Source organism: Labrus bergylta, chromosome 11 (assembly GCF_963930695.1).
Source record: "Labrus bergylta chromosome 11, fLabBer1.1, whole genome shotgun sequence".
In the NCBI taxonomy this organism is placed as follows: Eukaryota; Metazoa; Chordata; class Actinopteri; order Labriformes; family Labridae; genus Labrus; species Labrus bergylta.
This window is the reverse complement of record NC_089205.1, coordinates 19054686-19077834: the sequence shown is the minus strand read 5'-3', so window position 1 is coordinate 19077834 and position 23149 is coordinate 19054686. Positions and strand designations below refer to the sequence as shown.

The 23149-nt window shown below is 39.6% G+C and overlaps 1 protein-coding gene and 1 long non-coding RNA gene across 12 annotated transcripts in view; one reads left to right on the top strand and one right to left on the bottom strand.

Annotated features, from left to right (window-relative positions):
• The window catches only part of ncam1b (neural cell adhesion molecule 1b), a 72270-nt gene extending 52224 nt beyond the window's left edge, over nt 1–20046 (top strand). For 4 of the 11 annotated variants that reach the window (XM_065959948.1, XM_065959949.1, XM_065959951.1 and 1 more), the window contains 13 exons: nt 3033–3183; nt 3399–3586; nt 3928–4024; nt 5649–5819; nt 6422–6550; nt 7292–7306; nt 7873–7905; nt 11895–12019; nt 12483–12663; nt 14931–15129; nt 15674–15790; nt 16537–17649; nt 18991–20046. In XM_065959948.1, the coding sequence (XP_065816020.1) occupies nt 3033–3183; nt 3399–3586; nt 3928–4024; nt 5649–5819; nt 6422–6550; nt 7292–7306; nt 7873–7905; nt 11895–12019; nt 12483–12663; nt 14931–15129; nt 15674–15790; nt 16537–17649; nt 18991–19111 (2640 nt within the window). In that variant the 3' untranslated portion in view covers nt 19112–20046. Of the gene's footprint in view, nt 1–3032; nt 3184–3398; nt 3587–3927; nt 4025–5648; nt 5820–6421; nt 6551–7291; nt 7307–7872; nt 7906–11894; nt 12020–12482; nt 12664–13622; nt 14636–14930; nt 15130–15673; nt 15791–16536; nt 17668–18990 lie in introns of those variants that run through there. The other 7 variants (XM_020655089.2, XM_020655081.2, XM_020655066.3 and 4 more) reach the window with 5 other exon arrangements.
• A 1134-nt stretch (nt 20047–21180) lies between these two features.
• Nucleotides 21181–23149, bottom strand: part of LOC136180445 (uncharacterized) — a 43500-nt gene continuing 41531 nt past the window's right edge. Inside the window, exon 4 of the long non-coding RNA XR_010667095.1 lies at nt 21181–21838. This is a non-coding gene — a long non-coding RNA (uncharacterized lncRNA). The remainder of the gene's footprint in view (nt 21839–23149) is intronic.

Below are 23149 nucleotides of genomic sequence, written 5' to 3'. Positions count from 1 at the left end.
CTAAATCCGCTGCCAATTCTTGTCTATTACATCAAAGTGTATTTTTGACATGAGAAAAGAGTTATCTATAGTTCAGATGTGTGGACTTCGGATTGATGAAAATATATGTAAACTAAGAACACTGTGTTTGAACAGCAGCACAGAACGTAAGCCGACTGAAGTGAACAAAGTCGAATGGAAAGCTTCCCACAGAAGCTTTCCTACATCTTACCGCATTGTTGGAAATGTGTCATAGATATGTGAGATTTTGAAACCTATACCACTTTGTCACTGGTGAGTGCACTTTACTGCAGGATAGAGCTGCTAGATTCTTCTTGGCTTTCAACTGAACAGAAATTTGGGGCTTTTACTAAGTATGTCACAACATTTAGCCCATCGCCATTTCAGGTGTGAGATCACACATTAGGGTTGCCATTGTTATTTCTACTTAGGTACCATTTGACAGGAAATGAATACGTATTTTTAGACCGTTTTGTTCCTCAAATAGCCCTGCTATTTTATTTTTAAATTGCAGGGAGCTCTGCACAGCACGCTGAGTGGTCTTTTCCTTTGACTCCACTCTGTAATAGTTTTGAAAATGGTCTTCAAATATCGACATCCTGACATGCATTTTATTAATACCATTTCTGTCTGACAAACTCAAAGAATAAAAAAACAAAGATTGCACACTGCTCACTTTGGGAGGTGAGGAAGAACCTTTCTCTTCCAGTACATGCCTACAGTGTGTGTGTTAGTGTCAAATACATATGGTGGATCCTGCATTTAAGGCAGTAGCATTGCTTTGTTGTTGTTTCTTTGTCTATGGTTGCTTTTCTCTCTTACCCAGGAAGTGAAGTCAAATGTATTATTTTTGAACATTTATATCGGTAATCAGCTCCACAACAATGACCCCAAAAAGCCAAATCAAAAGCTGCTTAGTTTCTCTGAGGGATAAAGATTATCCAAAGTAAGAAACAAGAACAAACAGTTCTTAAAATCTGAATAAAGCCATGCTACTTAATATGAACTGTATTTTAGTGGTCTATTACTCACAAGATGCATCTCAGCAACACGTGCAACACAGCGGAGGTTTCTACAAGTGAGTGCATTAGATTACACTAATGGATTAGTTTTAATTTGTACTTTCTGACATAGTGTTATTGTTTTAAAGTCTACCTGCACTCTGAATTGAGCAGCGTGCCTCTCTGCAAGACATCCCATTATAAACCGCACAGGGGAGGGCGTGTGAGCACCCAGCAGTTTGAGCATGCTGAGCATGTTTTTTTTTTTGCAAATACGTAGGCAGCTCAGTGTTTATTTGACAAGGCAGGGATGGGTAGGTACATTTGTATGCTGGTCCAGTTTACATTTGGTGAGACATAAGTTTAACATGTCCTTAGTGTATTCTCAATTTTATGCTCCGGTGTTCTAGCAGTGTCTCTCTCTTCTGCTCCTAAAGCTGCAGAAGCGGTTGCAGAGCTCTGCTGTCAGTTTGCTTTGATTTATTAGAGAAGCTTATGTCTGAAAGTCTTTATTTTCATCCCTCATCTGTGTTTTGTACAAGGTGTTCACAGACACGTAAAGTGGGCTTTATTTCTATTTCTTGAAGGCGGTTAAGTCAACAAATCATGAAAAATGCTTCAAATAGACGATCGATCCTCGTGCAATCATACTGAAAATCAATTGTTATAAAACATGAATGATTCAGTTGCTGAAATTGCAGTGACTGCATACAGTCATTTCCTCTTGCATATATAAATTATGGGCTTCTTAAAGAGAGCCAGTGGTTGGATCGACATTAAAAGAGAGTCCATATTGAAGCATACTGACTAACATGCTTGTACATAGTGTGGCACAGATGCAGGAGTCAGGAGCAGCACCACAGGGGGGTCGAGAGAGAATGCTTTCTGCACAGGGGTCAGAATAAAAGGGTACTGTGTTATGTAAGTGTCTCCCTGGTCCTGCTACCCGCTATGCATAATGAATGCCCCAGACATGCTTTGTCTATTGAATTTGAATACAAACTAACGAGGGGTTCTCTTACTTGGCCACCCAGACTGGGCCCTAATTCAATATGTGTAAAAGCATCCGTGCTATTGTTTTGCCTGCAGCTTGGACCAAAGCCATTAAAGCGGCCAATAGAGAGGCTTAGGTACTCATTCCTGCTGCACCTTGTTAAAGGAACAATACATAGAAAAAACAAAGCTGACGGTATTGAAGGGGGATTTTTTAAACCCTGTATATCCAAAGTCTGTACATTTAAAAAGTAAGATTTTAAATCTCAATAACATGAAAATTAGACATTTTGTATGTCTGAAACTGTACACAAGTGTCACATGACAGCAGCAACGAAAAACAACACAGAGTTGTTGACCCAGAAGGTCAGGAAGTTGTGGTCAGATTTTGTAGCTCTGCATATCAAGTTAATGAAACCAGCTTTCACAACAGCAGGATGGTCACTTACACATCTCATTAGCCAGCTGTCTGTTGTTATTTCCTTGGATTCTAACGCTATCTGACTTGGCACATCCTCTTCATCAGTAAAACTGGGACATGTCCTGATAGTGTGAAGTTTGAGAACTTTGCATCTACTTGAACCAAATATCACTGAAAGAGATTAACTTTCCGTCATTTAACCCAAAAGAAAATATACAACACTAAGCCCTCAATGTCTTCAGTATAAAAATGCAAGCGTGGCATGTAAAGTAATGCTCTGATGTCTACCGTCATGCTTCAGTGTATTTCACGATTTGCTAAGCCCTCCGTGTGAAAAGCTTGAGATGGTTCCTAGTGCGTTCTGTCATCTATTATTGATAAGCTCCCCTGTACTGTCAACTGTGTCCTTATGTTTCAACGCATTGCCCTACAGTGTGTGGCTCTTTCCTTAAAGCAATGTCTGTTCTCATTAAAGACAGGCATTCTTAAGCTTTTCTTTTTTCAGGTCACACATCCTTTCTGCAGAAATGAGCTGAGTATATGTAAATGAGCAATATGGCTTTACAGTTGTTGTTTTTTTCTTCCTAACCACACTATTTTTCTCTGCTCCTGTTTAGAGTCAGGATGGAAATGTGGTGGTGAGGAGTGATGCACGTGTGTCCTCCCTCACTCTGAAGTATGTCAAGTACACGGACGCTGGTCAGTACGTCTGCACAGCGCGCAGTGCCATTGGAGAGGATGAACAGACAGCATACCTGGAGGTCCGCTGTAAGTATTTCTTCTCTTTTAATGTCTTTGTTTCAGCCTGCATAACGAGCACAGTGTAGTTAAAGTGATATTTCAACAGCATCCTATTAAACTAAACAAAACAAGTAAGTCTTTATTATACAAAGCTCTTAAACACACTTTTGCTAACGCAGCCTTTTTCAAACTCCAAGATCTGAAATGTTTTGGTATATAATCTGTTTTTTTCCCTACAACAGATTCCCCTAAGATTCATGGTGCCATAGCAGTGTATACCTGGGAAAGAAATGCCGTCAATATCAGCTGCGAGGTCAAGGCTCATCCCAGTGATGTATCTATAGTGTGGCTAAGAGATGGACTGCAGCTCCCCAACTCCAACACCACAAACATTAAGATCTTTAGAACTCCATTATCAAGCTACCTTCAGGTAAACACACAAACATGCCAAGCTACGATGTTCAGCACATAAAATGCATCTACACATATACACAGTGCTCCATGTGTACACATACAGTGTAACCGCTCTGTCATCAACATTTTATGAGCATAGACGTGCAGTGAAGGGTTTTCTTTCAGCTCCATTGTAGGAAGTGAAAAAAAAAAATCAGATGAATTATTCAGTAGCAGGAAAGCTCACAGCAACAAATAAAAATAGTCCTCTGTAATGGACAAACAAAAAGGTCACCTTCACAGTGTATGACACATACGTTTATTCATCTGTTTTGGTACACTACCCTTCATATATTTGCTTTTTGTGTCCTCCTCCAGATAACCCCTGAATCTGAAAATGACTTTGGGACCTATAACTGCACTGCTTCAAACGAGATGGGCACAGAGTCCAAGGAGTTCCTCCTCATTCAGGCCGGTCAGTTAGGATTCTATGTGACTTGTAGCATTTGAATTTATTTTTTTCTTAGGGCGATCAAAAATTGTAACAGGAAGACGTCTCCTCTGGAACTTAAAACACTGATATGAAGTGATAACAAACAAAAATCACTTAGCCAAATTTCACTGTTGCAAACAAATTGAATTGCAAGGACCGCGCAAGGCTCTAGGCTTCAGGAACACATTTTTCACCAATTTTCAAAACACATTAGACCAAAACATCGACCACAATGTGAGATTACACAGAGCAGTTCTTTTTGTAACATCAGATAATTTAACGTTCCTCCCCTCTGGTTGTTTGGAACGTACAAAGGCTCAGTGCAGTGTTGAAAGAAACAGCATAGTTTATTGTGCACTGGATTATGGAATGAAAGACAATTCATCAAAGTTACATTTCATTCAGCAGTGTATGCTCGCCAGCACATTAGACAAATGGGAGAGAGAGCGCAGAGATAACTGACGCCACAATCACAAGGAAACAAATTGAAACACCATTTTTTTCCCTAAGAGCAGAACATGTGAAACCACGGTGATCAGATCATACATTTTCAATTAAAAGATCATACATATATAATACTTAGTCATATTCAGACATCTCAAGCCACTGTGGTTTAAATTGTATGAGTATTTTCTTTCTCTGTAAATAAGAGTGTAGTGGTTTGTCAACCATCATTTGGTTCTTTTGATCATTAAACTTGATTAAATTAAATCAAAATGAGGAAGTTTGGGCTATTCTACGGGACAGATATTTCCTCCAAATCCATCATGAGGGGTTAAGAACATACCCAAAAGTGTATTTTCAACTCTACTTCTTCAATACCAGCTGTCTAAAGGCCACATATGATGCAAAATACACTTTACCATGTTTTTCAAGCACTCATGTGTGTCCCTAGCCTGTCTACAAACCTTCCTAATTATGAGAAAAGTTCAGACGATCCATCTTATGCCTGCTCCACTTTTCAGAAAATGTGTGCCAAAACAAGCCGTTTGGAGATTTTCCCTTTGTGACATCACAGCTAGGTGTTTGTTCTGCCCTCTCAGTCTGTCTTTGCAACATAAACATTCAGGCATGGTGCAAAAAAAGCTGAAGCGACCGAAGCCCTTCCAGGGCGTGGTCAGACACAGCTCATTTGCATTTAAAGCTATAGACACAGAAACAGCCTGTTCTGAGCAGGGCTGAAATGGAGGGGTTTATAGGCATGATGAAAATCATCTGAAATCTTTCTTTTCCCACCTCAAAAGTTTATCAAAATAAAAAAAAACAGCTCATTATTTTCTGTGGTTTTTCTCTGTGCAATCATCATTTAAGGCTAACTTTGGATTGGCTAAAAATTGCAGCAGGAGAGGAGCATTTGGATGTCTTTCCTGCCCTTTATTGTTTTCTTCCTGAAAAGATTTGAAGAGTATGCAGCATTCAGTGCCGGAGTAACAAGTCTAATTTCATAAACCACAGATGTCTGAAGTGCGTTAAGATGCATTTGGGAACCATTAGGAGTGTTGGGCTAAGTCTGTAAGTGTAAAGGAACAATGAAGTCTGACAGTGGCAGAGTGCTGCAATCTTAAAGCTTTACTTGTAATCACGCTGCGTTTCCTCCCTTTACCAGACGTGCCATCAGCTCCATCCATCCTTGAGGTGAGACCCTTCTCTACCACAGCACAGATCCAGTTAGAAGATCCTGAATCCACTGGAGGCGTTCCTGTCCTGCAATACAAAGCGGAGTGGAGGACTCAGGGCAGGGGCAGCTGGGTACAGAAGGTCTTTGAGGTCCAAGATGGTGAGCACACAAACCAAGACAAACATTGAAGTGTTGTTTAGGGGTAATTGGATTTCTGAGGCAGCAAAAAAAAACCACTAAGAATTTTCTGCGACTTGTTATGAAGAGTTTAGGAGAAGAGGGTTTGTTGTCATATGACTATGTTTGTTTTCTGTTGTTGAATGAACAACTTTGGATTAATTTTTTGACTTGTATGATCATTTTAGACATGATTAAAACATACAAATGATGGCAAACAATAGAGCTAAAAATGTCTTAAAGGCAGATAACATAGGAACCTTATTTTAAGGTGAGATTAATGGAAAAAAACGTCACGTTCATTCCAAAAAGAATCCATCCATATACCAGTAGGTTGATACTGCATAAGGATGTCAGTGATGTGTTTCTGTACAGCTCTGGATTTAGACCTTTTGAGACCACCTCTAAATAGATTTATCTGTTGTTTAAACATTGTCAGAATGAAACGAGAATCAAACTAATGGCTGTTTACTCGTGATGGGATTAATTATGCATGTATTGTTTGAACTCTGGGCTGGGTAATCAAAAACTATCAAGGTGTTCCCATTGGGGTTGGCACTGCCTCTGATATGATGTTGTTACAGGCTCAATTGGTGAGGTGACTATCACAGGCCTGAAGCCAGAGACCAGCTACCAAGTGAAGATGTCAGCCATCAATGGCAAGGGTGAAGGTGAAAGCAGCCCCGCTGAGTTCTTCAAGACAGAGCCTGTCCGTAAGTGGCACATGTTGCACGCTTGACAGCACACTGTAGACTTTCACCACACCTTTGTGAACTGTCTCCACAAACACTGTATCTGAGGTCCTCTCTTCGATTTTTGTGTTTGCCCATCACTGATCCATAGAAAGAGATGTTGTCAGCAGCTGGGCAGCAACCCACATGTCAGTTTTGAGTTTGTTTGGTCGGTGTTACTAGAGCCACCAACATTGTCTTTTCTTTCTGAGTTTGTCCTCTTCAGCTTGTCTTTTTTCCGTCCAGGAGATTAAATGAGAACAGGAACTGAACTAACCTTGTTGTTCAGTTGATTTAGTATTTTAAAAAAGGGATCTTTAAACCTGAAAATTCAGGAAACGTTTTTGTGTGGAGGTCTTACTAAAGACATTTAGTTCAGACTGCACTCATAAGATAGTTTTATATTCTCATTTTTGTTAAAAAAAAGTCCATGAAATAATGTCTTTGGCGCTTACAATACAAGCCTTGCAGTCAATAGTGAGCCCATTATTTAGTCTTTAGCTCCCCCTGTTGGTTTGGAATGCATGTTTTTGGAAGGCTAGACTGCCCCTCCCTGTTGGCTTCACATTTAATGTGCCTGCTGACTCATAATTGATCCCATTTTCATATTTGGACACGACTCTCTGTTGTTTGCATGCTCATCATCTGCTCATAACTTCTGTTTATCTTTTTAATCATCTATTTTCTTTATCCATTCGCTCATCTGTGTGTTGTATCCATCAGGCCACACTTACAACAGTAAGTGCTTCATCTCTTTTTTCATTTTTTTCATTCTCTGTTTGCAGTCTATCATGTCTCTCAGTTGACGTATATTTTTATATTTACTCTGTTTTTCATAGATGATCTAAGATTCTGTTTTGTTATTTACAGCTCATTATTTATTGTCTTCAAATGTTTATGGTTTATTTTACACTAATTGCTAGACTAAGACAGCGCGCCACATAAACAAGGTGTGCTATCAAATATTCTTTGACGTCTGCTAAGTGACTCATTTCTAATAAGACTAACCACAGTTTATTCCAGTAATATCACCATGACTACATTTCTAAAACACAACCTTTCACGTCACACAAGCTTTGCAGCTGTGACTTAAAGCAGCCTTTCAGTCGTATGTGTGCTGCTTCTGTCTTACTGTGACCCTTATTGTTAAATAAATGTTTAATCTTCTCTACCTCTCCTGGTTTATTCTGCAACAAATGAGTCATGCCTAACTTCTCAATGAAGTGTTCTTGCAGACATTCAGGTAGTAATTTGTGCAGACAACTCATACTGATTGCATGATATCTTCTCTTTTATGTCCCTAGACGACATTTCCCATTTTTTCACTGAAGACACAGGTTTGTTCCGTAGTGAGGATAATAGCCAATCAGTTCTGATCACCGTAGCTCTCTCTATCCCTGCAGGATAAACCCATCCTCCTTACTAATTAGCTGTATTTGTGATAACTTTGAAGATAGCAAATCATGTCAATGTTTCTAGAGACTGACCTTGTTTATCCTGATCATCAATGCAAACCCTGTTCTGTTTGTCACCCGCAGATTCTATTTCAAATGTATCCAGCTGAATAAGAATATTAACACCATTTTTGATATCCCGCATGGAACTAATTGGCCAAATAACAGTATTATAAATAAACGACAAATCTCTGTTTTTCATAAGCTCATTTTCCCTCTGGCTGCAGCAATTTGGTGTTATTTGGGAACATTATCGTTTGCATAAGGCTCATCAGCACTGATTAATTAGTTGCACTGCAAATTAAAAAAGTCTCTAAAGTCAAGAGGATGAAGCTGTTCATGTCACTTTTAACATGATATCTCAAACAGAGGAATGTTGGAGCTTATTTTGGTATTCATCAGATGTAAAGCTCTTTAATGGTTTTATGTCAGTATCTTTCTCTATCTGTGTTTTGTTGTCTTTTCTGTCTTTGATGTAACTCTTCCTCACAACCGCTCACATGTGCCATGTCATGTTACTGTTATCTGTTTTGCATGGTCCTGATGATCCTCTTCACTCTGCAGAAGGTAACTTACTGTTGCAGGTTCATGAAAAAAGATGTCTTCCTTTAATTGGAGAATTCTCCCAATGACACAACACTTCAATTGCTTCTATGCATTCATGTAATATTTGTCTACCCAAATCCATTTAATCAGTCTTGTAGACATTCACCTCAGCAGGATAAATGAGACAGAGCCAGAGCTACCTACACGGTAATATGTAACAGTCAAGAGTGTTTAATATCAGCTTCACACAGAGCCTAATGATAGCCCACCACCTAAAGGGATGTTACCTCTCCTCCTTATAGGATGTGTTCCTATAAATCAACTGTGTAATAAACACAGTTTCCTCTAATCACTGGAGAATCATAATCAATGTCCCACCAAAACTGCTCCTAGCAGCAGTTTGCTCTGGTTCTCAATCAAGAGTTTGAGTATTCATTCATACTGAGAGCAATAACTCCCCTCAGCGTGTTCATCCATAGCGTCTTTCATTTTTAACCTTAGCCTGACTTCCATGCATTGAAGGCTTAATCAACTAACTTGAACCGATTGAATCTGGATGTTAAGTGCAAGCGATGTTATAAGTCTTGAGTGTGACCACAAACCAGCATGAACATGTGTTCTTTTCTTTTGTTAAGTTAGTAAGTATTCAATGAAGTACTTACATGAAAGACAAACATATATTGTTAAAGAATCAAAACAAAAACATAGATCTTGAAAATAGTTTTATAGCAATCCTTTTAGCTGGTATGACTCAGAGAGAGAGAGAGAGAGAGAGAGAGAGAGAGAGAGAGAGAGTAATTAACCTTGGAGTAAGGACAACATGAGCTTGATCACCAAAAGTCCTCAACTTTGAGAGAAAAACAACCGGGAGTTTTTGTTCTGATAACTTGAGGGTTTTACCTCAATGAGATCTGAAACTCATTGACATATGGTGGAGCCAAATTGTGAAAGTAATTGGAAGAATTTCAAGCGTAGATTTGACAGGACGCCAGTGTATTGCAGCTGGCACCATGGTCTGACTGTAGTTAGTATCCATGCAGCAGGATCCATTGTAGACAGGCTACAGCTTCTTGGCTTTAACAAGGATTCATTGCATTACAATAGTCAAGAGCCAAGAAGACAAACCAATTAATGTATTATCCAAGCTGTTGGAGTCATAAAGTGGTGTACTCTGGTAGTGTTTCTTCATTACAAAAAGGACATGGTTGAATAACTGCCTTAAGATGTTTCTTTAAATTCAATTGGGAATTAAAAATGACCCCAAGATTTCTGGATACCAACTTTTAAATTAGATAAGATTATTACATTTAATTAAATGTCATTGCACCAAGTAAAGTAATGAGACGACAAAAGACAGTGTTGCACCAGAAGTGCAGAAAGTAGTGTGCAGAGGAATCTATATAAACTGAACTCCACGACATTTCAACCACCTGTCCCCCTTTTGAAACCAAAAAAGCTTATGCATGGATTCGAAAACATTTTATTTTTTAATTTCCTGAAGTATCCTGCACAAAGCATCAGCAGCAGCTCCTTTCAGTTCTCTAAATCCCCTTTCACACATGAAGTGCACTCCAGAAAATTCTCTGACATTGTCCAGGTGGGATGTATGTGTGGATGCAAACAGCCAGATCTGTTCATCCCAACCTTTTCCCGTCATCCCCCCCTGTAAATTCACATGCAGTCTGGGTGAGCCAATGTGGGAAGTGGTGATGAAAATGTCCACATGGAGTGGAGTTTTTGCTGCTTTATACTCTTGCCTGCTCGCAAACAAATGAAAAGTAAAACATTTTCTACTCCTGACTTTTGATTGGGTTAAGTCTTCATACAAGTTGAAGAAACAGTTACATAAATTCTGTTCAATACGAGGGCTTGAATGTCATGAAATTATCTAAAAAATGACAGCAATTCATATGTGAAAGGGGGCATAAGTAAGGATCCTTAATGGATCTGACTCATTGTTAAGCATAAAACACAGATGCTCAATAGGATTGACATCTGGGGAATTTGAAGGACATGTACAAAATATTGAACTCTTGTTGTATTTCTCAAAGCTTTCCTCATCACATTTTGCAGTGTGGCAGTGTACATTGTCCTGTTAACAGAGGCCTCTGTCATAAGGGAATATCTCTGTAATTAAGAACAATGAACAATGTATTGTATGCTGTCTGTGTCAAAGTTACAACAACATGACTAACAGTATACAATGCACCAGGGACCAGGCCATCCACATGATGTACTTGGTTCATTTGACTAGGCCACGTACAGTAGTTACATTGCTCCATGGTCTAGTACTGATGCTAACATGTCTATTTTGAGCACTCTGGTGGGTGGACAGGGGTCAGCATAGGCAAGGCAAGTGTATTTATACAGCACATTTCAGCAACAAGGCAATTCAAAGTGCTTCACACACGACATCAAAGGCATAATGACAGGGGAAAAAAAGAAACATTATAAAGTGGAGGCAATCTGCATCATGACATTCAGCTTTCACCTTTCTAACCATTTGTGTTACAGTAGCTGTTCTGTAGCATCTGGCCAGATTTTGCTAAACCTTTGCTACCTAAAGGCACCCATGACCTTGGAAGGTACCGATAACTGCAAGTCTGCAAAAAAAACAAAACAAAGGACCTACTATTTGGCCCCTTGTTAATGTCATTCAGATCTTCAAGCTTAAGAAGATCCAAAGCTTTTTTAATGACATGGAGGCACTGTTCTTGTGGATTTGAACAATATCAATTTTAAAGTTCTGCAGGTTCAAATGTCTACAAATCTGGGAATCCTTAACGGAGCAGAGAAATAATAGCAAGCCTAGTCCTATTTGACCTTTAGTTGTGTTTTCTACATAGGTAGTTTAACATTGATTAAATAAATCAACTTGAGGCTATCTTAACAGGCCATTTTTTTTTAATGCTTTAAGATGCTAAAAACCTGCAGTGACATTCCAGTCAGTGACAAATAATCCTTTCCCCTGTGGCCATGTATACTGGGGGAATGTCACTCAGCATTTTTATACTGATTGAATGTCACTCAACAACTCAGAGTGAATCAGATAAGCATGTGGCTGTGTGTCATTTGGTAATTAGTCTGACTTCAGACGTACCATCTTGAGGCAAGCGATTAAGGAAGGTCAAGACTTGAAAGATAACAAAGAGGCCAGTTTCCTGCTTCACACTCGTTTTTACGAAGGTTTTTTTAAAATTCTTTATACATTTAAAGGTACTTGCTGGACTGACACAACTTTTTCCCAATTAAATTAACCCCTCACCTTCATCATCTGTGATAAAATCCTTTAAATAATCAAGAGTCTTGCTCTTGTGTGCCTGTAGGGAATCCCAATCCTCCAAAATTGGAAGGGATACTTCAGCCCAAAGGAAACTCCCTCAGAATCAGCTGGATCAAGCAGGACGATGGTGGTTCCCCCATTTTACATTATCTAGTCCGCTACAAACCAGTAAGTATGACCATCAGTGCATTTTCAGGGGGGGCAGGGGGAATGTAAACTCTGTAGTTGAACGTGTCTCTTTTAACTTTAAGTGTGTGATAGAGAACTTAAGTTGCAGCCCTAATCACAATTCTTATTAAGCTCCACAGGTCTGTCATTAGAAATGACAAAGGCTGTCTTGTTCTATCCAAGATCTTGATGCACAAAGAACTGAAAACAATTACTCGATCAATTAATGGATAAACAGAACATTAAGCAACTATTTTCACAACTTTTAAGACAAAATAGATTATAATTTAACGTCATAGAAAATGTCTTTCTTGGTCCTGTACCATCGTAAAGTTTTGTTTTCTGATGATTTATAGATCAAAGGAGTAACTGTGTTTTAAAACAATAAAAAGTTGATGAATTGATGTTTATTAAGTAGCAGCTCCAGATGTATTGACTGTATTTTCTTGGTATGTATCATTAGCTTCAGGAATCAGATTGGAAGCCAGAGATCAGATTGCCCGCCGGCAGTGAGTACGTGGTTCTGAGTGGGTTGGAGTGGGACACTGACTACAATGTCTATGTGGTGGCAGAGAATCAGAAGGGAAAGTCTCAGCCCGCATCGATGTCCTTCAGGACGTCTGCACAGCCAGAAGCTATCCCAGGTATCCTCCCTCAGGTCACTCACATTTAACTGGAACTAAACATCCAGAAAACTAAGGAGCCAAACTCAAAGCTCAAAACTAGAGTGTCACATTCTATTATTAACTTTCCAACTTTGATGAATGAATAAGAATTGGGTCTACAGAATTTAAAAAAAAGAGATTCCTGGATGACGTTGAGCCAGGAAAGATTCTCTGGATGATTTTTTCGCACTTTTAAGATTTGACAGCCCATGTTAAATGAGCTTGAGTTTGTGCTCACAGAACTGGGACAGGCTCTTCCCACAGAGGATGAAATTGTAGTTTTTCTATGGTTCACTGTTAAAATAGCAGATAGAAAGAATAGTTTGTCCCTGTGTGGAGCAGCCTATTTATAACCACTGATTAACTTGCACCTTGAGATCTTAACTGCAACTGAAGGTTTTTACCAAATGTACAAAAAAACACACAGCCTGTCAGATTTTTTTTAGGTCCTAGGCATTGCTGAGCACTTTTCTGAAACATCACAACAAACCATCTTGTCATCCCTCACTACTTTTCTAATTCATTCTCCAATTTAAAGCATTTCCCACTCACCCATCACTGAGTCACCATCTAGCCAACACTGTGTAGTTTCCCCCTTTGTGCTGGGCTTCTGCTTTGATGTGTTGCTGTGTTTTTTTTTTTTATCCTCCCCAAATGTAAGAAATCAGTTTTTTTCTTTCCTCTTTTTTTTCACTTTTGGTTTCAGACCTGACTCATTTTCACTTTCTCTCTTCCTCTGTTTTCCCCACCCTTCTCTTTTTTCCCTCTTTGTTTGTTTTCATCCCTCCCCTCTCTTTTCTTCCTTTACTCTTTTTTGTTCCTTTCTCTCTATCTCCTCTCTCAATGTTCCTGCTATCTTGCCTGGTCCTGGACATTGGTGTGGTGGACCACGTGAACATTTCCGTCCCGACCTGTGTGCATTTTCGTGTGGTCCTCAGCCACTCAGGGCTGTTCATCTGTGACATGCACTTTGGCATCACTCATCTTGTCCCTCATCGCTGTACTCCTGCTCTCATAGTTTTTGTGGGGAATTCACACCATCACTGTCAAGGAGAGCCTGCCTTTCTATGGCCTGGCTGTCTCTCTGGATGCTTTCACTCCTTTAAAACAGACTTTGTCCATGACAGACCTGTCTCTGTTATGGGTGAGAAAAGGGTGCTATGTAGCTCCAGAATAGACCAGACAGACATAATGGACTAAAGGCATAGGAAATCCTCCACCTCCCACAGATCCACAGATTTCACTCCGCACAGCATTAGCACAGCTAGTCATCAGTACTAGACAACAGAGAGAGGTGCCAGTTTACAGTAATGAACAATAGTGGAATTGAAATGAAGTTGTATTAAAAAATAGCGCTTAGAAAAAAAAAGAAAAACACTGAGTGCTGGGCCTTTCTGTTTACATAAACTCTGTTCTATACTCTATACTATAAAAGATGATGCTTATATACTGTAAAGGTCATTAACATTAACGTTTACATTGTTGAATACAGAAACGCCTAACTGAAAATGTTTATAATAATAATAATATGGTATTGTAAACAGAAATATCATGAGGAAACTGTTTATTTTTGTGCTGTTTACTAAGAACAATGTGAAGCTATTTCTCATGCATGTAATGTGTTTCAAATATTGGTCCAAAATACCAATTTTTATACATTTATAGAGGAGGGTGCTTTACCACGTTGCAATATATTCTCCAGCAGATTTATCACCTGCATCTAAAGAGTTAAATGAATCTTAAACAGAAGAGATTGGTGACTTCTGCAGTCTTCAGCTATATAAGTAAGATGGAGTTTACACAACCAGTGACGAGTCAACAAAGCCTTGTGTGATGTTTGGAAAAAAGTCTCATGTTAATTTTGTCCACATTATTTCTACATAACCAGCAATGCCGTATAAGCTTTGGTTTGCTCTTCTTTCTAATACAAAATAAAAGGCCAAATATATGATGTGTCTCGTTGAAGAAAGCCTTTTGCATATGTCTGCATCAACATGTATTACACAAACAAATAAGTGAGTTTACACAAACACACCACAGTGCATCATAATTCATGCTGAGACAACTAGATCGTAATGGTGGTCCAAAGCAGGTGAGTTGTTTTTTGTTTGTTTTTATGGAAGACTTTGTGGTCACAGAAGCATAGCAGCAGTTAATTCAGTTGTTCTTGGCAGTTTAAAAAAAAAAAAAAAACCGTGTGATGCTACAGTTGTTCAGCTCTCCTGCTCTTGTCTCTTGTCTGGCAGATCTGGGTGATGAGGCAGCGCTCTCCATGGGCATCATGCTCTGGGCAGGGATCCTTGTTGTTGTATTTATACTCCTGCTGCTCGCCGTGGACGTCACCTGTTACTTTGTCAACAAATGTGGACTCATCATGTGCCTCTGCGGAAAATCCGGCACAGGGACCAAAGGACACAACTTGGAGGAGGGCAAGGCAGCTTTCATGTGAGTACTTCAGTGACAACAACAATATGAATATGTCATTGTCTCAAACAGTGGCTATTTTCTTTTGCCAGACAGGTTATTTAGACTGTTTCTTTCTTAGTTCTTCACAGTCTGTTCACTCAGTATCCACAGAAACAGGAAAAATACACTTACATTTTAAAAATGTGCCAATAAATGAAATTCTGAGAATGGATTTGTCTTTCAGTGGAAATATGAAAGACGCTTGATTTAAGTGAAGCACTGAACAAATCCTCTAATGTACAAAATAAGATAGCCTTGAAATATTTGATTGGGAGGTTGCATAATGTATTGATTCGTAGAAGCTCCACTTAAATACAGCCACATGTGCTTCTTCACTGGAGTTAGCTGACTCAGATATTGAGGCTTTGATTGAGTTGAAAAGATGATCCATTCACAGCTTGTGTTGACATGATCACTGTCTACTGCTGTTGTAGTCTTACTGCTCATTGTGGAGGACGTGATACTCTTTTGTGAGATAATATGTTGGTGTTTTAAAAATGATATTTGTCTCTCTGTCCAACAGCAAAGATGAATCCAAAGAGCCAATAGTGGAAGTCAGAACAGAGGACGAGTGCACAGCCAATCATAACGCAGCAGGACCAACAGAACCCAATGAAACCACACCTTTAACCGAGCCAGAGTGAGTCAAAACAGACATACGTCACAGCCTACCGCTCAATTCTTTTAAGCTGTTGTACATTGCACTCCACATCAAAGAATAATTATCTTATTCAACAGCAAAAAAAAATTAGACCCTTGAAATTATTAAAAAGTTCGACCATTCTTGAGTGGAGTCCACTGACGTGTTGCTTTTCTGTTTTTATTCCCTCTGAGAGGGATTACTGCACTTTGTGTTTTCTTCTCCAGCCTTTGGAGATTTTCTTTCTTGTTTTCTCAAGGTTGAAGCAATACCAGTTAAAGACACAGAAAGACTATTGTCCTCATGAGTGTGGTCAAGTTATAAGAAGCCATTTGACAACCTTAGGAAGCCATCTCTCGTATCAGCAGTCTGGAAAAGTTAGATTTCCCAGTACGAGATTGTCACTGGTACTGTTTAACCCTTATAGGTGGTTCTTCGTGGTTCTGTAGTTTCTGCAGGAAGACTGGTTCTTTTCTTAACTCCATTGGTTTTCCTAGTCAGTGTACTCGATGTTGGTGTGTGTATGGGACGTATCCTTTAATGTTCACTCACAGCATGACACCCTATCTTTTTTCTTTTTCTCACTAGGCTTAATAGTTTCTGTTTTTGAGTTGCTTTGTCTATGTTTGTGTTTGTTTCTAAAACCAACTAATCCCTCTGCATGCTCTCGTTCGAGCCACCCTTCCTCTGTCACAGTCACCCTGGTGTCTAGTCTGTGTGTCTCTGTTCTCTCCCTGCTCTCTCAGGCTGGCGGCTTTCACTGCTGCTCTGGCACTGGACACCCTCTCCTCCGTAGCCACCAACTCTGACACAGCCACAGCGACAGTTCAGGACAGCCCCTCTAGCGAGACCACTACTCTCACTTGTAGCCTGTCTACCCCTGCTAACGACCCCTCTGACCCCTCACCTACCTCTGTCCCGGCCCCGGCCCCGACTCCAGAGTCAAACACAGCCCCGCCAACTCCCCTTTTCTCCACGTCTGCCGTCGAAGCTAAAATGGCACCATTAGTAGAACAAAGAGGGAGTAACACCCTAGAAGAAAAGGAGACAACAACCTCCCCACCTTATACCCCTGAACAGACTAAAGCTCAAAAACCCGTGACACCAATACCACCAAAGCGTAGGCATTCTCCTAAACTTGCCGCTCTGAATGCTAAAGGTAGCCCCCCTGTGTCTCCACTCGCTACGTCCTCCCCTTCATTCTCTCCCACCTTCGAAACCAAGAAACGTGCTCCAAGACCTCCCGTCACACAGCTCAACACACAGCCACACACTGTAGCCTTAAACTCAGAGATACCAGTACAAACTGCCTCCAATCTAGAAACTACTGCCCCTCTGAAAAAAGAGCCTTTTTTAGATACTGCAGCACCTGATGCCAGTGTGCGCAGCCTTGCTTCGTTTGACGCCAACAATAAACGCACTGACCAAAATGTAGATAAGAACATGATCGCTGCCAAAGATGCTGCAGCTAGCCCTCCTTCAGTGATCCAAGGTGCTCATAAAGTCCAAAATGCAGAAAAAACTGCTACTCCAGTTGCAGACTTCTCTTCTCCTTTACCCGTTACTCCTATTACTTCTTCTTTCGCACCCACTGCCCTCGAGGCGCCGATTTTAAATGATTTCTTCATTTCCCCCTCTAACACATACGACTTACTAACACCTGACGTCGGACTCAATAATGCAGATTTAGAATTAGAGTTGACAAACGGGACAGAAAGATCTTTTGCGCCACCCGCGGACCTTATTAGCTTAGACAGCCCGCCCTCTCTGGCCAATGGTGACGGAGCAGACCCCCCATCAGGCCCAGTTCTGGAGGCATCAGAGACTCTGGCCAAGACTGCTCCTCCTGTCAACGATGAGTACGGCTCCCTCTAGAGGTTTATCTGTGTGTTTGTGTGTGTGTGCGCGAGTGTGCGTGTGTGTGTGTGTGTAATTTGTATGCCCATTCATTCACCACCGCATCTTGCCATTGACCACACAATATGAAATATTGCAATGGTAAACTGTGGTAATGACATTGGGTTTGTTATAAGCTAGATGTTTTGGACTGTTAGACGAGTGATATGACGTTTAGTATGGTTGTGTGTGACTCTCTTCCATTGAGGAAGTCCATTTTCTCTACTTTTGTTATATACACAACAAGAATATTGCAGCCCATCTCAGACTGTCACACTGTTACATATATGTGACAGAAATGTAACATTTCAGTCTCATATATGAATAAGTCAGAATGACTATACTATATAGAATACTAGGTTGTGAAAATATAAACCCACATAGACATAGTGCAGATGTGGATTAAGGCCCAGAATGAGTCTTCAGAAGAACTTGTCTGATTCATGAACAGATGTATAAAGCTCATTCCCAGACATCTTTCTGAGGATGTATCAAAAAACTGCCAACCTGCACATCCTCTTTGACCTTTGATTGTCCAGGTATTCAGAGGGTCCTACTCATTGATGTCACTACTCCCTTTTGTGCACCAGGTGGTAGTATCGCACAAGAATTGCGCCTTTTTCTAACGTTCATGTTGCACTTGAGTAACGCTGTGACAAACACCTGTGTATTTCTGAACTAAACAACATCACCTATCTACCACAAGATGAAATATCAGTAATGTTACAAACTCCATGTCTGAAAGGGGCTTTCTTTTAATGACGGACTCTTTTGTCTCAGGCTGCTGAATGTTGCTTCACTGACTCTGCAGCTTGACAAGAGAGAACAGAGGCTACACGGTGTTTGTTTTCCTACTCTGAACTGCAGAAGGGAGGCGTGGAGCTACAGGCAGGATCTAGATTCTGTGCCTCACCGCTCTAAGATTAACATTAGTATCACATAGCACCAGCCCGGGGCTCATTTACTGTGCAATCAAAGTCTCTTTGAAGTAGAAATAAACTGATTAATAGATAATATTCAGTAAACACTGTTTATTTTGGAACAGGAAGGTTAATAGAAACAGGATGAATTATTTGGGTATGTCATCTGTTTAATTTATCTGACTGTTGTCAAGGTGGTGAAGAACTATGTAAAAAGACCTCTAAATACATACAATGTCTTTTTACATATTGGGTGAAGACATCATGGAGAGTAAATGGTTTACATTGTGGTCAACTCAAGTGGTTTTTTAACGGACAATATTTTTCCCCTCAGCAGAGAAGACCATGTTCCTAATTTTGGGCATTCTCTCTTCCCCATTGCAGGAAGAGTTTTGCTGATGAGAAAAGCAAACTGGAGGAGCCAGAGCTATCAAAGACCCTGACAGAGATCCCTGCAGAACACAACAGTGTCATACAGACAAAATCCAGCCAGAGCAAAGCATGATGGGAAAGGGGAAACCCAAACCCCTATCCAAAACATTTTTTTGCCGAAGCAACGTTCGAGAAACACTGCAGGAGTTTTGTTTTCCAGTGCCCTTAACTACATATTTAAAAGAACACACACACACTCAGACACACGCCAGTCTATAGGTTAGAGCGGACTGACTGTGCTTTGATTTCTGGTTTCCTTCATGAAATGTTTACTACACCCAAGGAATTAATCTTTAGGTCATAAGAGATTTATTTTATTTTTTTATTGTTATTTTATTTCACCAGTCAGGATGATTAAGAATAATCCCTTATTATAATGATTGCTTGGTACAGATGTGGAATAGATTCCTTTTTATTGTGCTTACAGTTTGTGATGCCATTGCACACAAGTATTGGATTATTGAGAAATGTAAAAAAAAAAACTTTAAAAAAAAACAACTGAATATATACAGAAATTATTTTTCTTATTTTCATGTTCAACTGTTAAAATGTAAAACTGTTGCATTTGTTTTTAGAATGGACTCTTACCTTGTGGGCTAGTCTCATTAAATAGCTTGTCCTGCATGTCTGACCTGCAAGTGGTTGTGAAGTTTTGTTTACAAGGTTAATGGTTTCACTGTCTGTTACAGGGATGTGTCATCTCGCACAGATGCACTGGCATTAATTAAACATAGGCCCCAGTTCAGTGTTTGGATAATAAGCAGATTTGTTATGGTTACAAAAATACAGGATCAACCCACAACCAGCTGCAGGGGAAAGAAGACTGACATACACGGTGACAGTGTGCACCATCAGATTAGATTTGGCCCATTTAATGAGAATGTGTATTCAGTCTGTCACTGCCTTGCCAACAGTGTAAGTTAATATATTCAATCATAAACATGTATTTGATTCAAGAGGCTCTTCCTTGAACACCCAAGTGTGTAGAGAGAGAGAGAGAGAGAGAGAGAGAGAGAGAGAAAAACAATGCCAGCAGAGCTGCCGTTTCTCAGCCAAGGATTTAGGAACTCCAAGCTACGATCTTGTGCTAAATATACGTACGCCATCTATTTGTTTGGGGAGCAACAACAATTGCAGATCAAAGGTCTAGCTTCCTACTTTTGAGTTGTGCATTTGAAACAAAAGATAAATAAATGAATAAAAACATTTTTGTACTATTTAAAAACTACAAAGATTTCTTTTCCATTTCCTGCCTGCGAGCTTGTGCACTGTGCCTGTGTGTCAATAGATTGTCTTGTCATCAGTTTCTATGATAATCTGCATAGCTTTGTCGTGAGAGATTTAGCCTATTCTTTTAATTTGTTATATTGTATTATTAGAAGAAAAGTATGATCAATGGACTAATGTGGTCATTATAACACGTGTAGTGTATAAAACTGTCCGTCTCTGGTCACAGCACTATATATTGCCAGTTATATTGAAGGAAGGTGTTTTGAACCTTGGCATGAATTCAGTCAGTACTTCATAACATTTAACTACATGCAGATAGACCTGCCGATGTCTGTATGGGGGGAAAAAATCTCATATGGAGTAATTGAGTGTTACATTTGGGGCTTGTTCTGGCAAAAAATACATATCTGTTTTTATTTCTCCCCCCCCCCAAAGTTGTCATTCAAGTGTTCTGTAAAGTGGATTTTGAATTTTTATTTTTTATTTTTTGGGAAGTTTATCGTCTTTTTGTACAAAAGTCACTCACCAAGAGCGACGGCTTGACAAGCTGGCAGGAAGCAGGGTGGTCCACTCAAGACAGAAGAAGAACAAACTTCTAAGCTTCAGATAACAAGCTTCATATGGTTACATATGTATGGTATATAGAGCAAGAAACGCTTTACTCACCTTGTGCCCCACTACTGATACCAGACCACCTTGCTCCCTTTGTCTCTGGATGCTCCTTTAGGTTTTATTGGGTCAAACTCAGAAAATATCTGTTGTGTACAGTCTGAGTGCTTACCCATTTACAAAATAAAAAATGGTTTCCAAATCTAATTGTGTACTGGCCCATTGTGTTATTCTTTCAATTACTTTTTCTTTTTTTTTTGTATTCTATATTCAACTCAGAGCCTGCAGCAACATACTTCTGACACAAGATGGCAGTGAGTACATATTTATGGATTCCTTTTTGATTTCGCCATGTCATGGACACAGGACTATTTACAGAAAGGTTACAGTGCAAACAGGTTATGTTAGGATGGAAATTTGTTCTTGTCCAGAGAGATGAGGGGGAGCAAATAAACACGTGTTACATAATACATGTTGATGCAGGAGTAAAGTTAATACTTCCAGGCTAGGATGTCAAAATACTATGTACCAGTGAGGGCTTGATATTTTGGGCTGTGGTATTCTTACCCCCTCGGTCCCTCCTACGTGACATGACCCCACAAATTGGAGCCATGTCACCAGAGTGTCAACAACCACGACGGCCCGCTTTGACCTGGTATGACATCCTGTCTCACTCCGACACGCTCTTACCTCATTTTACTTCCAAGAGTGAGTTATTACAATAACAAACTGGTTACATGCTAATATCATTCACCAGTTTCTGCTCTTGTTTCAGGATAACACTCTGGTCCTGACCTGTCAGCCTGTTGAGATGCCCTGTAGATGTCTCTGATCGCAGCCTTGATGGAGAGACGTGGAGCAGAGGGCGATCATTCAGAGCCGTGACGTCGCCCCGGTGATTTGCAGCCAGTCAAGTCTGCAGCAGGTATCCATGATGAAAGCGGAAAGGCGATGATATGACCTTCAAAGTAAAATGCAGAGGAAAAAAAGATTTGGATAAATGGCACAAGTGTTAAGCTTTCAAAAATAACGCGAGTTGTAAACAATAACTCAGGTTTGAAGATAGACTAGTTTACTTAAGAAATATGCCAACCAATCTAGAGTAAATGTATTCACATTTTTTGATGATCTTACTTTCTAGATTCAGATAAACACCCAAAAAGTACAACAATTAAATATCATGATGTATTTTTTTTAATCAATAAAAAAAGTAGCCTGATATCAAAGCTAATGTACATACCCCACAAATAAAATATTCTATATTAATCCTTGATTTCCCATAAATTGTCTCTTTACATATCAATATGCTGTTCTTTACATGTTGTTCATTTTGTAGTAGAAGTTGTACAATGAAAACAAAGTGAAAAAAAAAAAATAATAATAATAATAACTTTATTTGTATAGCACTTGAAGAGGATTGGAAGAGACACCCAGCCAACACCAACAAAACTCCAACTGTTAAAGAACCCAAACAGAAACCTTATCAACATCAGAACCCGAACATCATCAGCGGCATAATAGCTCATAATAACTCAAGCAGCTTAGGTAGAGAACGAGAGAACTGAAGTTGTAAGAAGATAAGTAGGCAATTACAAGAGATAGAAACAATAAAAAGTGTCTAGAAGCTATAAACGAGATAAGAGAAATCTTTGAAGATGAGCTCAAAATAATTAGAGGGGGATATTAGCTATAAAATGAAATAAACAATAAAAACAGCTGAGGCATTAAATAGATTAAATCTAATGAATGCACACTAAACTGATTACCAATGGAAAATTCTGAATTTAATCATTATGATATTTATTTTATTTAACCAGGTAGGTCCCATTGAGATTAAGAATCTATTTTCCAAGGGAGAGCTGGCCAAGACAGGCAGCAGCAAAAACACAAAGTTACAGACAGAGACACAACAGGACACAAAGTACAATTTACAAAACACACAACACAAATCTGGGAGTCAGTAGTACAAGCAGTCAAGCTAAAAGCATTGACTTCCTATAGAATCTTCATCCAAGTCAAGTTCATTTTGGATTTAAAAACATTTAAGGACACCAACTCCTTGAGTTTCTAGTCATTCTGCAACAGATTCCAGGCTGAGGGTGCAGAATACCCAACAGCACTTTTCCCAATTTCTGTTTGAGGGGTCTGGGAGAGGTCCTGAGAATGCAAAGAAAACTGTACTTTTCTGCATATAAAAACACATAGATGAAATCAGACCAATAATTGCCCTATATATAAATGTGTACCAGTGTAAGAGCCTACGGGTTGCCAG